Genomic DNA, 16,944 nt, shown 5'->3' on the forward strand with positions numbered 1-16,944 from the left:
AAAATATATTTTAATGAAGAGTTAAGATTTTTATTTTTTAAACTTATTAATTCTAGCTTATATTACTTAATTTTTTTTTATTAATCTTACTTCTTACTTGGTTTATTTTCAGCATAAGTTATTGATAAAAAAATAAATTTTAAATTATGATAATAAAATAAAATAAAAATTTCTTTCGCAAATAAAAACAAATAGACTTTAATAGTTGCTTCCCTAACAACTCCTTACATTCCATATTAGTTTGACTTCCATTGTTATGACTTGAGATTCAGGATGGATTATTTTTTTTTTTTAACACAAAAACTTATACTGGTGTTGTTAAACTTTTTTTACCATCAAGAAAGCTTTTATTACAAACCGACTCTTAAATAATTAAAAAAATAAAAATAAAAAAAGAAAAAGATTAGGGTTTTATTGATACTTCATGATCTTATTACAATAATTTAAAGGAATAGGTTTAACCTAAATACAAAGAGATTATATATAGGCTAAACTTAAAAAAAATAAAAATATTATTCTACCCTTAATAAATAAAACAAAATAACTCTATATTTTTTAACATCTCCCCTCAAACTCACGATACAACAATTACAAGTATCGAAAGTTTGCCAACTAGCAAATGAAAATGAGAAATAAAATGTAATTTGATAAAGAAATCTGCAATCTATAAAAAAGAAGAAACAAAAGACAAAGTAATGTTGTCATGCTTGAGATGATGATGAGTAAGATGACAACCAATCTCAATGTGCTTAGTTTGTTCATGAAAAATTAAGTTGTGAGCAATCTGAATAGAATTATAATTATCATAATAGATAAGAGTGGGATGAGAAAGGGAAACTCTCATATCTACAAGTAACCAACGTAATCAAACAATCTCTTTGGTAGTAAATGTTATAGCATGATATTCTGCTTCGGTTGAAAAATTTGAAACAATATATTTTTTTTTACTCTTCTAAGAAATAAAAGAATCACCTAAAAAGATATAGAAACTAATAATAGATTTGCGATATATGGGATCATTGTCATAATCAACATTAGAGTATGCATGCATTTTTAAGGAAGAAATGGATGAAAGTAAAAGAATTTGAAAGACTGTATCCCGAAGATATCGCAAAATACGAATAATAGTTGCCCAATGAACATTGGTAGGAGAAACAATAAACTAATTAACAAGATGAACATCATATGTAATATATGGATGAGTAATAGTGAAATATATCAAGCTCTCAATAATAGTATAGTATAAAATATGATCTGACAAAGGTAAACCATCAGAAGAAGAATACTTTGCGTTAACCTCAATGAGAGTATTTACAGTCTTATTATTAGTACATCTAGGCTACCTCTGTAAAACCCCGGATAATATTATTGATATTAAAAAAAAGTTAGGATTATAAAAAAATAAGGAAAATGGATAAATTAAATTATAAGAATGATGATATATTTGAGAATTTGAATTAAAATGTTTTGTTCAAGTGTTAATATATATAAATAAATAAATATACAGGAAAATGTCAATGAGATTTTTTTTTTTAGAAATGAATTTCATGAAACTAAAAGTACCAACGAGTAACTTAGTGAAATTCAATATAACCCGAGCAAGATTTGGTATAAACAGGTATCAGGATTCAGGAAATTTTACCAAAATCTTAAAATTTACTGTTGAGGGATATAGAAGGTATTAAAAAAAAAGTGAAAGAAATAATATGGGCTAAAGTATGTGCACGGAAGGAAAGAAAAAAAAAAATTAGGGACATGGATGGTATATTTAAATAGTTATATATATAAGTGCAAGTGTGTGCTGGAAGGAGAAAGAAAAATAAAACCAAACTTACCTTTCAAAGAGGAAGAAGAAGCATTCGGCCAGGAGAGGCGTAAAATAATTCAAGCAAGGAAAAGTTTAATACAAAAGTGTTAAAGCTTTGGCTATTATTTGGTAAAGTGCCTTTACACTTTTAAATAAGATTTTTGATGGATAAATACTTTAAATTGATTGAACTTTGTGAAATGAGGAATTAGGGTTCATGATAAATTTTGGGGGAAATTATAATTGATTGTGAAATTGTGTTAAGATTGTTGAAGTGAGTAGAGAAAGTAGGAAATTATGGAAATTGAAGCAAAATTTTAGGTGTTCTTGAAGAAGAGATTGTTTTGGAAAAATAATAATAAGAAGAATAAAATTTAGGAATTTGAATAAGATGATGAGATTGTGTAGGAAAGAGATGATATTAATGTTAAAGAGAGAATGGATCATGAATTTTTTTTTTATGTTTACCTTTAATTTAAATTTTGGTAAAATAAATTTAAATAAATACATTTAAAGAATATAATATATTGTTTTGAATGATGAAATGTTATGTGTTACAATGCGGAAATTTAAGAATATGAAGGAATTTCTTCATGTTTCTCTCTAAAGTTTATTTTGGCAAATGAAAGGATAATTGGAAGTATTTTATTTATTGAGTGTTTCGATATGGAAAGTAGATTAATGATGTGATATACATGTCAATTCAGGAGAGGCTGCCAGGCCGACACCACAACAGGGAACTACGGCTCGAGCTCAGTCGTCAGGTAATTACACGATACCTGAATTTAACATTAGACAATATGTATATTTTTTTATCGGATTGATTGTGGTTGATATATTAGAAATTATTATGTTGTTTACTTGAGAAAATAAGATATGCGATATTATGAATTAAATTCCTGAATGAATGGGATTAGTGCCCTGGTGAATGGACGTTGTAAGAAATTGAGTCCCTGGTTAATGGGATTAATACCCTGGTGAATGGGTAAGTTGTTGAACTAATTCATGATTTAATGGAATTAGTGCCCTGGCAAATGGGCGAGATGAATAATTAATTCCCTGGTTAATGGGATTTGTACCCTGATGAATGGGTGAAATGTTGAACTAGTTTTGGACTGATGACAACCATGCTTGTTGAATGGACTAGTAGATTATTCTGAAATTTAATTGATATATAATAATACTAGATGAGCAAGTTAATTTAATGATCTTTTGACTAAATTAAAAAAAAAAAGGGAAGAAAGAAAGAAAGTAGAAATAATTTTATAAATGTCTTTTTATTTTTATTTGTCTAATTGATTTATTGTATTAAATCTATTTTCAGGTACATCCCCCTACAGGACTGAACAATAGATTTAGTTCCTTATATTTTGCTGAATATCATGTTGTAATGAATGAATTTATCCTTTTTTTATGTAATATAATGCGTCTACAATTTATCAAACGCTTTTCGTGTAGTATAATCTATATTATGAATTTCCTCTTTAATTATGAACTTATTTCGATTACAATTTCATTAACGATCCTTATTTATAAATCTTTGAATTATGTAATGCGCTCCAGTTACCGTTTTTAGAATAATTCTTTAGATTGCATCCATGTAAGTATGGGATATTGAATTGTTTAGACATATGTGAATTTAATTATTGAGAAGTTGTGATGTAATGAGAGGATGATGTCCTGGATGATAGGACAGGTAAGAGATTTGTTAATTGGGGATTGTGGAAGAAGAGTCGATAACTTGGTACCTAATAATATAGAGGAAACTCTGCCGAAATTTTTATTGATTACAGAAAAAATAAAATAAAAATCCCTTATCTTAATTGAATTATCATGTCTTTACTATCTATTTTGAATACAAATTTTGGGGTTGTTACAACGTCAATGCCTAAGAAATATTGTAGAGAACTCAAATCCTTTATTTTAAATTGTATAGCTAACTTTGCCTTCAAAACTGAAATATCATTAATGTCATCACCAATAACAATCATGTCATCAATATATAAAAACAGAATGATATGACCTGTATCAGTACACTTAACAAAAAAAAAAAAAAAACAGAATCATGACTATTAAAATCAAATTCAAGAGAAGAGATTAAAATAGAAAAATTTCTCAAACTAAGCACGAGGTGCTTGTTTGAGATCATATAATGCTTTTTTTTTTTAGATTGTAAACATATCCAAAGTCATATGAAACATTAGTAGGGGGTGCCATATAAACTTTTTTTTAAAAATCTCCATTCAAGAAGGCACTTTTAACATCAGGTTGAGAGATATTCCAATAACGAACCGAAACAACTACAATAAGAGTACGAATAATAGTTATTTTTGCAACAAGAGCAAATATCTCTTTATAATCCATACCATATTGTTAAGAGTATTCTTTGGCAACCATCTTAGCTTTGTATTGCTTAATAAATTCATCATAATTAGTCTTAATCTTATACACCCAATGATAACCAACAACAATCTTACTAATAGGTAGAGAAACCAAATCTCAAGTATTTATCTTATGTAAAGCAGAAAGTTTCTTATCCATAGCCTGCTGTTAAATAAGATTAAAAAATTACCTCTTTATAGAAAGAGGGCTCAAAGAGACAATAAATAAAAGCTAAAAAAGAAGTAAAAGATGAAAAATAACAAGAATAGGCAAAATCTAGTAACTTTGTGGACTTACGAATACACATGGATTGACGTAGAGATGGATCCATAATCTTAAACAGAGCTTGATGGACTATGAAAAAAAAAAAAAGGAGCTTCAGGTATACCAGAGAGTAAAGTATTAGTACTTACATAATGATTAGCATGAATTAGTCGAACATAAGAAGAGGTATTTAAAGTAATAGGAACCTGAGATGATAAACTATTGGAATCCTAAAGAAAAAAGATCTATACGAATAAGATCAAATGATAAACAATATGAGTAGTGGATGGAATAATAAAAGGTATATGCTCGAGAAAGATAATATGACGAGACACATAATGTTTCTGAGCTATTGGATTAAAACAATGATACCTCTTTTTATCTTCACCACAACCAAGAAAGACACAAATAGTAGATCGATAGGACATCTTACTACGTTCCACATGAGGACAAAGAATGAAACAACTATAACAAAATACTCTAAAAAAGACTTTTTAAAAGGAGAAAAACCTAAAATATGAGAAAATAAAATTGTATTAATCAAACCTACAACAATAAGAACAATTTATTCAAAAAACACACCAGGAACATAAAAAGATAACACGAGAGAATGAGTAGTTTCAACAATATGCCTATATTTTCTTTTAGCAACATCATTTTGCTTAGGAGTATTTGTACATGAATTTTTGTGAATGGTTCCATCTAAGGCAAACAATTTATAAAATTTATTAGAGGTGTATTCTCCAGTTAAATCACACTTAAAACATTTGACAACAGCAAAAATCGAGTTTTGACAAGATTTCGAAATGATGTATATATCTCAAAATATTTAAAACAATGTTTCATTAAATAAATCCAATAATAATGAGTATGATCATCAATAAAACAAACATAATATCGAGACCCTTATTTTATAGAAATAAAAAAAGATCCCTGTACATTAAAATGAATCAAATCAAATAGAGAAGAAGAAATAGAAATACTTTGATTAAAAGGTAAAGAGAAAAATTTTGTTAGTTTACATCAGAAATGTCATAAGTTTGCAAATTTTTTAAAGCTCATGTGGATGTCAAAAATCTCAAACAAAAAGACAAAACATGACATAGATGAGAATGCCATAAATAAAAACTAGAAGAAGAAGGACTCCAATGAAAAGAACATAAATCAATACTAGTAGCAGCAGTAACAACAACAACAATAGTAGTAACTAACACTTTTAACTCATCCTAAATATATAGTCCTGTCTTCCTATGACATGTCTCAATCAGCTTTTGAGATTGCAGATCCTATACACAACAAAAAAAGAGAGGAAAAAAAATGACTAAATAATAAGTAGAATCACATAATTGACCAATATAAGTAAGGTTCAATATGAGTTTCAGAATAAGATAAACATTAAGGAGAGAAAAATGAGGTGTGATAACAGAACCAACACTTGCTAAGGGTATGAGTGTGATAACAGAGCCAACACTTGCTAAGGGTATGAGAGTGTCATCAGCAGTTATGACAAGAATAGAAGGTAAATGGGTCATATAAGAAAAATATAAAGAATCTAAAGACATATGATGTGAAGCACCAAAATCCAAGACATATTCAGAATATGACATACCTGAAGAACTATAAGGCAACTGACTTACGGAAGAAGAAACTGATATAGCTTATGGTTGTAAAGAGAGAAACTTTTAAAATTGCTCATCCAGAGTACTAGGATCGGTGAAAGGATCTGATAAAACTATTGTTGCAGTATTGTCATATAATGGTTTTTAGCCCTGAGTGGTTTATAAGCGATAAATTATGATTGGTTGTTAGGCTTTCAAGTTTTATTCTGTTGTCTCAACTTGGGACACTAAGCTTTCCAATGAATTTTTTACTTATAGAAACTACACTTATTAAAGGTAGTCTTTGTGTAAGGTTTATTCTGATTATTAGAGAATGACTTAAAAGGTACTAATAGCATATAAGGATTAGAAGTAGAAGAATTCCCCTTTTATAATAAGACTATTTCTTCAACCAATAACTAACTAACAATTAAGTCAATAGAAGACAGTAGAGAACGATGCAGAATTGAACCTCTAAGTCCTTTAAAATTACGGTAAAATGCCATTAAAAACTACTTTAATCATTGTTGCTCTCTACGAGCAATATAGGCATCACATGCCTTTAATTCTGTCTATTTTGTAAGAGCCATTTGATCTTAAAGATCTATCATAGTAGAATAAAAGTCTTGAATAGTCATATTTTTCTGGTGAAGAGCTTATATTTCATTCTCCAATTGATACTATTTTGCAAAATTAGATTGCGTGAATAACCTTTGCAGATAATCCCAAACCTCCTTTGTTGTCTCATACTTCACCAACTGTGTTCCAATGAAATGCTCAACAAAATTGTTAATCTAAGTAATAATTTTTGTATTGTTTGTTTCACAGGTATCTATCAAAGCAACATGACCCTCATCAATATTTCTAGGTATCACAGAAGTTCCATTAACATATCCCTACATCTTTTTACCCTTAAGAAAATTTCTCATCACATAAATCTAATAAGAATAATTCTTTTCATCAAACCTCACACTTACAGATTGAAGCAGACCATCTTTTTCAGTAGCCATAATCAACATACAAAGAAAACCAAAACGCAAAAGAAAGGAAAACAAAATACTAGATTGTAGAAATTGAACAAATATCTTCTCGAAGTTGGATATGTGAAAGTTTTATTTAAAATTAAACCTCGTTTCATAATACCATGCTTTGATACCATGCTAAACAATCCAAAGAAATAAAAGACAAATACAAAAATAAGAGAGAAGGAGGCTAGGGTTTCATTAATACTTCATGATGTGATCACAATAATATATAGGAATAGGTTTAACCTAAATACAAAGATATTATTTATATGATAAACTGAAATGAAAATAAAATACTATTCTACTCTTAATAAATAAAATTAAATAAAATAACCCTATATTTCTTTACACTGACAACATATATATTGATTATAATCAAAGATTAAATAAAAAAGGTAAGATAAAAATGTTATTTTTTATGAAAAAAAAAGTGGATGAATATTTTTTATAGTTTGAAATTGGGCCCTAAAAGTTTAAATTGGTTTGAATAAATAAATTAGATTTTATTTTGCCAAATTGAGCATTAACTCAACGTCAAAACTTATTCTTAACATTGTGAGAGTCTTATATATATAAAGCCAAAAAAAACAAAACAAAAAACACAATCCCAAGTAAACTTAATGTGAAATGATTAAATTGGTAGTGAAAAAAAGTCAAGTGATAAAAAAATTAAAAAGAATGAATAAATAAATATTGTGGATAACTATTGTAACTCTTAGTGGGTTGTGCCTTTTTCCTATGTTGTATTTCTATTTTTTAAAAATATTTCTTCAATCTTGCATTGTCTCACATGTTCATGATTCCAAACATCATTTTATGATTTATAGAGTATCGATTTTGCGAAACTACACTATAATTGTTAAATGGAAAGTAAAAGGATTTAATAAAAAAAATTTATGAAAAAAGGGTTGAGATTTGTTAAATGGGAAGTAAAAGAAACAAATTAAAAAAAAATTAATTGAAAGAAAAAAAATAAAGTTGAGGTGGAAAAAAAAGGTTGAGGTTTGTTAAATGGGAAGCAAAAGTACCTAGTTTTTTTTTTTTAAAGAACTTTAATGTGAAAAAAGAACCCTATAAAAAAAGACTTGAATGAAAAATATAGAGTTGAGGTAATTGATATGAATTGTGTTTTTCACCTCAAATTAATTGTATTGATAATATTAGAAATTACAAATATGAACAAGTAATATTTTATCAAAGAAAAAGATATATAAATATGGAATGTAGATACAATACCAATATAATATCTAAATACGAGGCTTTTATCCAATGATCACAGTGGTGGCTGAAATCTGGGTTGGAAAACATACATCATCTGTTTAATTTTATTTTTTTAAATTGTTGTCTATCCATTTAAAAAATAAGAAATAATAATTAAACAAGCCCATATATGCTTTCCTGGGCTTGAAGGCCCACCCATGTGTCCAGGCTTTTCCTTGCAATGGCCCAGATACACTGCCAAATATATATGTTAAGTATAAATTTAAAAGAAAAAAAGTATTTAACCTAGTTAAGTTCATAGCCCGAATTACAAGTTTGATAAGTTAAGCCACAACCCTTGGACTATTATTTGTTTTTTTTTTAATTGATATTGTTTTTAATATGTCTTATTTTAAATAATTTTAAATGTATATTTCATTTAATATTGCTCATTGTGATTTTTTTTCTTATTTAACCTTTTTTGGATATAGATTTTTTAAAAAAATTATTTTGTGAAAATTTAATTTTTAAAGATATGTTTCTAATTCATATTTAATTATTTTTTTAATCTTTTGTACATATGAACTTTATTTTTAAAAATAAGAAGATATTTATTTTCAGATAATATATTTAATATGTGTAGCCTTGCATAATAGTTTTTTTTTTATTGAATCAATTTAATGTGTGTATCTATTTTTTTTTTATTGTTTGATTGAATACAAAAATTATTTTAATAAATAAATTTAGCAAATACAACCTGATAAATATTTCATCTTGCCATATAAAATATGTTGATCTATATTTATCTCTTAATTTTTTTTAATTTTATTTTTAGTTATCATTAATGATTTTATTTATTTATTTATGAACATACATAGTTCTCGATTTATTTAATTGCATGTTTGTATAAATATTTTTATTCATACTTAAGATTTTTTTTAATTAAAAAAACACGTCAGAAAAACTTGTATAAACACTACAGAACACGAGACAATTAGATAATAAATTACTAAAATTATAAGGACTAAAATGTACTTGGTGTATAATAAAACATTCATGTCTAGTATTAAAAATAATAACTAATGTGAGTTATATCCACTTAACAATTTTTTTGTTGTTTAACATAAAGTAACGAAAATGATTCTGATATCAAATTATTTCATTTTAAATGTCCTTTAAATTGTTTAAAAATTTAGTTTAATATATTAGTTAAATTTTTATTTATTTACACTTTTATTGTTTTTAATCAAGCCATTTCTAAGAGTATCAAATCACATTATAGAATTTGTAGTAATTTAATGTGTGCATGTATGCGTGTTTTGAAATACTTTATATTTATTTATAATGATCTTTTTTTTTTTTCCAATTCAATTTGAGTTGATAAAAAAAACAATATAAATAGTCCAGAAGTTAGAATGTTAATTGCATTGAGATGCAATAAATCATTTTTCATTGGTGTTGGACACAATATAGTTTTCTCTATACACACCAAGAACAAATTAAATTTATAAACAAATGGGTGATTGAAATCATGTCATATCAAAATGTGAATGCAGACAATTTGGTCTTTAATAATAATTTCTATTAGTTGTGTCAAGTCATTATAATGACATTTAGAATGTTAATTGCATTGAGATGCAATAAATCATTTTTCATTGGTGTTGGACACAATATAGTTTTCTCTATACACACCAAGAGCAACATAAATAAAGTTAATTACATTAATTATAGCATTATAAATGTTTTGTTCTAAAATATTATTATAATCAAATTAAATTTATAAACAAATGGGTGATTGAAATCATGTCATATCAAAATGTGAACGCAGACAATTAGGTCTTTAATAATAATTTCTTTTAGTTGTGTCAATTAAGTCATTATAATGACATTTAGAATGTTAATTGCATTGAGATGCAATAAATCATTTTTCATTGGTGTTGGACACAATATAGTTTTCTCTATACACACCAAGAACAACATAAATAAAGTTAATTACATTAATTATTACCATTATAAATGTTTTGTTCTAAAATATTATTATAATCAAATTAAATTTATAAACAAACGGGTGATTGAAATCATGTCATATCAAAATGTGAATGCAGACAATTAGGTCTTTAATAATAATTTCTTTTAGTTGTGTCAAGTCATTATAATGACATTAAAAATCATTTTCTTGTGAATGATTTGAACATGTGAGCATCCTCGGCCGCAGGCCACAAGTAGAAATTAATAACATCACCATGCCTGCTTGTAGCCGAAGGCTCTCATCGACTTACTCCCATGGATTTCACTAAAACTTTTGGCTTTTGCGTCAGTTAATGTTAACAATTCTTTCTTATATGTAGCAGCCTCAAGGACTTGTTCATCCTTAGTTTTCTAATTATGTCTGCAAATTACACTAAGATTAAGATTGTTTTTAGTATTGCGGTAACTGTCATGGTTATAATTTGAAAAAAATTATTTTATATAAAATAATTTTAATTGAGATTGGTTTGAAAAAATAGATATTTAGTTAAAACTTTAATTGAAATTAAGGTTGAAGAAAAAAGTAGTTTAATGTGTTTGGTTAAGAATGCTTTAAAAATTGAGATTATAAAATAATTTTAAAAAATATATATTAATATTGATAATTTTTAATTTAAATATTGTGGATTTAACTATTGCTATTATATTTATGAAATAAATCATACTTTATATAAAATATTTTTTTATTATTATTCCATGAAACCATCTACAATTCCATTATGTACGAAATACATCCGACAAGAATTATAGTTTTCATAATTTTTTGAGCATGTAATAAAATTAGATAAAATATTATCAGGTATAAAATTGATATTACAATGCGGGTGAATTTAATTCACTCTGAACTTTTTTTCTTTTAATGTTAAAAAAAACTAACACACTAAAAAAATAAAAAAAAAGGTTCATGCAGTGCAATTCATTCGTGAACAGTGCAAATAAATTACACTGTTTATTATTTTTTAAGTGAACAGTGCAATTCTCTTTCACTGTTCACTTAAACAGTGTATCAATGTACATTATTCATGTTAATTGCACTGTTCATCGAACAATGCAATTAACATAAACAGTGTAAAAAAAAATAAAATTCCTTGCTTTTCTTTACCTGTGTTTCCAACGCAAAAAAACATGTGGGATTTATAAACAACAAATCACTTTTTTTTTTTTTTATTACTAAACGGCTGCAAACTACGTTGTAATTAAAATACAGCCGCAGCCGCCATATGTGGTCAATGTCAAGCACCACAAGCCTGTTCTACCGAGCTCTGTGCTTTTCTTCTTGACAATGGCTTCCCCAACTCAAAGTGTGACACTTCCTTGTTTATTCAACATGCATTTCCTAAGAGACTTTATCTCCTTGTCTGTGTAGATGAAATCATTGCATGAACAATGATCATTCTAATCAGGTGTTTTGTAGAGAAACTTGTACATCGATTCTTCTTAAGGGATTTCTCTTCATTATTTTTTTGGAATTGAATCCTGTCAAACTACAAATAACCTCTTTCTATCGTAAGCTTTCTCAGTGCATGCATAAACCATCTACATCTATCTACATCTCCCCGTGCCTTTACAGATGTAGATTGGGCTGGTAATGTTGATGATAAACGTCAACCTCTACTTATGTCATCTTTCTTGGTGCCAATCCGTTTAGCTGGAGTTGAAAGAAACAACCTGCCATTGCTTAGTCTGCAATGGAAGCTGGATATCATGTCATTGCATCTGTTACTACCAAAGTTACTCATCTAACCCGACTTGTTAGAGAATTTGGTGATACATTATCCTCAACCCCAACAGTATACTGTGACAACGTTGGGGCTACGTATCTCTATCCTAATTTAGTTTTCCACTCTCGTATGAAAAACTTTGCTACTTTATTCATGATCCAGTTCCTAAATGTCTTATACGAGTTTCTCATGTTTACTTGGTTGATCAGTTGACAGACTCTCTTACAAGACCCCTTTCCAAGAAACTGTTTCAAATCCATCGTTCCAAGCGTAGCGTTCTGCCGAATTGCTTGCGCTTCCGGGGCATGGTAGAATGGATGAAGGAGTGATTGATGTATCTAGAACAACGGAACCACTTTGGAAACCAGAATCCGCCCTCGGTCACCTGAAAATTGAAACAAACACCCATCACTCTGGCATAAATATGAAATTATATTTTAATATCTTATAAATAATAGGATACAATTCCAAGAATAGGCTTCAGGCTTGAACGGTTCCTTAATTCGACCTAATTTTTTGTCTAGGTTTTATACTCGAGTACCTCTCATAAATGATCCTATTTAACCAGATTTCTCTTTAATGACAACCTCAAAAGAAAACAAACTGCGTCAGCTAGTAATCAATACGCTAAGCAAACAAGACAAATGAAACATCATTGAGAGGATTGTTCCCTTCATCATTGAGAGTTAAATGATGATTCTTATAATTTAGCTCTCATCGTAAGGCGCAGAACTTGACCTTGATGTGAACATTGACACATACGATGTAATCCCGACTCATAAAACTGATTGTCAATTAGGTTGGCTAGAGTTGACAATTCCTTGTCATGATTTCTTGCAGATTATCAAGTGGAAATCCCCACAATAAGCAGATAGTTAGTGCTTAGAACTTGACAGAATTCATACTGCTGATAGGTTCTTGAGATCATTGTTGAAACAAAATTTTGTATATAGAGCACAATGGGAGTTCATCTCTTGGCACTGTCCATGAGTGCAGGGCAACAACTAAATACACAGCTTGTCATGGAAGAAGAGGATGTAAATTGAAAAAGGTTTGAAGGTGATGTGCTAAACTGACGATAGAAAGAGAATTTGAGACGAGAATGGAAGAGGGAGGCACCAGAAGATGAACCTGAATTCTGTTATGCTAGTGAGACACTGCAGGAAGGACTTAGTCTTTTAATTTATCAGTAAAACTGATAAAAGTCAATGGATACTTATCAGAAAATCAGAATAGTCCGCTCAAACCAACCCCGCCAGCCTTCCAAAAGTAACATTTTTTTATCAAATTTAATTTCACAGCAAATCTTTTAGCTATCGGGCCACATCACCAGTCATGATTCGAAATCCATGCAAATTATAGGTGGATATAATGACTGCAGATATTCTGAAAAATCCTCGATATGCAATCAGATTATAGAGGTTCATGTAACCAAGAAACATTCTTGTCCGATCCAAAAGGGTCCAAAACAACTCAACATAATGTCTGAATAAAAATTTAAGAACTAGAACACCACATTGCCTGTCAATAACGGGAGGAGAGCAAATGAAACTATCAGTCAATGGATAAATTTCAGAATAGTCAGCTTAGTTCAACCACCAGCGTACCCTGTTCTTTCTGAAAATCCAGCTTCATCTTAGCAAGAATCACATTTTAACATTAAACTACATTCTGTCCTGTAGATGAAAAATCAAGTATGATGTCCAATGGTTCAAGAATCAAATTCCAAAGTCTTTATTTTAACAAATCATGTTGCATACTGGGAAAAACTAAACCTAGTAAACATCTTCCTTAAGAGCTGTAATAGAAGCTCATGAGTTCATATGAAGTGAATCTGTGTTTGGGAATTCAAGAAAGGTGCAGTTTCCTGACAGGATCATAGTTGTTTCTTATTTTGGCAAGTATAATTGTTGAAAAAGCATGAAAAAATCTCTATCCAATGAAGTAGCATGCCAAGCACCAAAGTTCTAAGATTTTAATTTCACTATAGGGAGAAGGAACCACAAAGGTTCGTTGCTTAAGAACCAAGAAAATATATATCCAAGTTATGCAATGACAAAAAAAGGAAGGATTCAACATTCCAATAATTAACTCTGGTATACATTCTTAGAACTGAAATGCATGATTAACAGTCACAAGAACATGCATAACAAAGCAAGGAGAATCATTCCCGTAGCACCAATACATTAAAGCCTAAAAACTAAAAATAACATACTGCAGCATGTGTTTTCCCTACCCAGCCACAGCATTGAATTGTACCCACTTCCCAACAATCATTTTCCCTGCTGGCCGAAACATTAGATCATGACCAAAAAAACAAGAATACAATAAGTGGCAACAATGATAAGATTAAGATTTTGTTGAAACTTTAGATAGGATATGAATTAAAAATACACTGGGAAAAAACATTTAGCTTATCCATATCAATTTGCAAAATGCCTTTCAATCAGCCAGTAAGTTCTTTTTAATTCATTTGATACATAAACCCATATATAAAAAAAAAAAATCCTTTATAATGAAGTCTGATCAGCAAATTCAGAATGGATCAACATTTCTGTGGGTACCACGCACCACAGACAATTTAAAGTAGTCGCATTTAAACTATATTATTAGGAGCTAAATCAAGAATCCAACAACCAAAATCAGATTTCATAATCAACAAAGCATATGTAATGAAGAGAATTATAGGCCAAAACAAGAATGCTGCAAGTCATATCAAATGGATGTCAAACCATTCGTTCATTTATTACCCAAAAATCTAATAACGTACATACAAAAGAAAAAAATAGACTCAAAATTTAGCAAGAACTTACAATTAGAAAAGGATGAGGAAAAATCTACCAAACCCTCAATTCATTTGTCTAATCAAAGTCCCATAATGGACTATCTTTTACTCCATGAACCAATTCAACTTGTGTCCTGCAAATAGGGCACGCAGAAACCTTGACAAGCCAAGCATCCACACATTTCCTGTGAAACACATGACCACACCCAACAAGGTTTCTACACCACTGTCCTTGCCTTATCTCTTCAAGACAAACCACACATGAAGTTTGATTAGCACCCGTTTCAGGTCTTGTCTGAGTCGAAAATCTGAATATCGGGAGCTTCTTTAAATCTTTGAGAGACAACCCATTTGAGGAATTGGAGGATGGAGTCGAGTGGCGGTGGAGTGCGGCGGTGGCAATGAGGAGGAGGATGGCAGCAATACCAAGGAATAGGAAAAAAAAGGTGGTTATTGCAGTCATTATTATGGTTTTGAGGATTAAGGAAAGAAGCTTTTGGTTTGGTTTGGGTGGTGTTGCACCACCGTGTGTACGGTGGTGATCATGGTGGCGGTGATGAGGAGGCATGGTTACAGATGGAAGTGAATGAATATGGGCAAAGGATTTGTCAAATGGAGAAGTTTTTTCTTAACTAAAAGTAGCGCTTGCTTGCTGTTACAAGATAAAGGACCGGAAACAAGACAGTCATAGATGCATTTATTATGCGGAGAAAAAAAAAAGTTGCTAAAAATAATTTTTTTTATTACAAAACTATATATTTAGAAACATGGAATATCCTTCATAATAAATAAATAAAAATAATAGACATTAAATGAACAAAAATATCATTTTTTATTTTATAAAATCTTGTAAATATAATTATATTTTAATATTATCTTAACAATGCTCATATTTATAGTATAATGCACATTAATATTTATAAGCCCAAAATTTTTAAAAAGATATAGAGTTCAAATATAGAAGATGAAAATAAAAAGGTGGAAAAAGACAAATAAACATTTGTTTATAATGTATGATTTCATAATACTCTTCCTTGGATATCTTTTGTACAACTTTATGTATTGAAAAATGTCTCATTAAAAACCTTAATAAGAGACAACTCAATGGGAAAAACAAACTTGGTTAAAGAAAAAAGAGTACAGTGTGTATTAACTCTTCCTCATGAAAGTATCATTTTAAATTTTTAGGGTGTTGTATTCCAATATTACATCATAATTTTTCAAACATTGTAGTTGGTAATATTTTAATGAACAAATCTACTAGATTATCTTCCGATCGAATTTGTTGAACATCAATATCACCACACTTATCAAGTTCATGTATGAAAAAGAATTTCTATAATATGTAAGTTTTCCTATCTCTTTTAATTTATCCTCTGTAATTAAAATATGCATGCAATATTGTCTTCATATAGTATGGTTGGAGTTCCTCTACTAGAGAATAAACAACATGTTCTATAAATATATTGAGTCATTGATCTAAATCACACACATTCTCAACTGGCTTTATAGATTGCAAGTATTTCATCATGATTAGATGAAGTGACAATTAATGTTTGCCTTGTAGATCTCTAAAATATAACAATATTACCACATGCAAAGAGGTAACCTGTTTAAGATTGACCTTTATGTGGATCGAATAATATCTTACATCAACATACCCAACTAATTCATGATTCGCATTATTTGAATAAAATAAACCTATATAGTAATTCCTCGTAGGTAACTAAAAATATGTTGAACTCCATCCCAATATCTTTAGGTAGGAGAGGAACAATATATCGGTAGTAGATTCATAGAGAATGTTATATAAGTTTGTGTATTATTAGCAAGATACATTAGCGCACCAATTGCACTGAGGTGTAATTCTTCATTATCATTTTGAGGTCTAAAAGGGTTCTTTTTCACAACAAGTGATCAAATAACTATTTGTGTACTCAATGAATATGCTTTATCCATATAAATTCTTTTAAGGACATTCTATGTGTAAGTTCATTGATGAATGAGAATTTCATTTACTAAATGCTCGATTTGTTGGCTAAGAAATTTTTTTGTTTTTTCCCAAATCTTTAATCTCAAACTCTTTTTTTTATAATAATTTATTGTCTTTGGTATTGTTTTAGGAGTTTCAATA

General features: G+C 28.9%; 1 protein-coding gene across 1 annotated transcript; it reads right to left on the reverse strand.

The window, feature by feature from the left end:
- Nucleotides 1–11,581: 11,581 nt before the first annotated feature.
- LOC118058234 (RING-H2 finger protein ATL56) lies at nucleotides 11,582–15,487 on the reverse strand. The gene is made up of 2 exons (XM_035070940.2): nucleotides 14,839–15,487; nucleotides 11,582–12,410 (listed from the first exon to the last, which is right to left on the reverse strand). Exon 1 carries the CDS (start codon nucleotides 15,376–15,378, stop codon nucleotides 14,887–14,889), a length of 492 nt encoding a protein of 163 aa, XP_034926831.1. The 5' UTR covers nucleotides 15,379–15,487; the 3' UTR covers nucleotides 11,582–12,410; nucleotides 14,839–14,886.
- Nucleotides 15,488–16,944: the final 1,457 nt, after the last annotated feature.

Source organism: Populus alba, chromosome 6, assembly GCF_005239225.2.
Source record: "Populus alba chromosome 6, ASM523922v2, whole genome shotgun sequence".
Classification (NCBI taxonomy): Eukaryota; Viridiplantae; Streptophyta; class Magnoliopsida; order Malpighiales; family Salicaceae; genus Populus; species Populus alba.

What these genes read in the sequence shown, in the direction of transcription:
- LOC118058234 (XM_035070940.2), bottom strand. Translation starts at nt 15,378, where the DNA reads ATGCCTCCTCATCACCGCCACCATGATCACCACCGTACACACGGTGGT.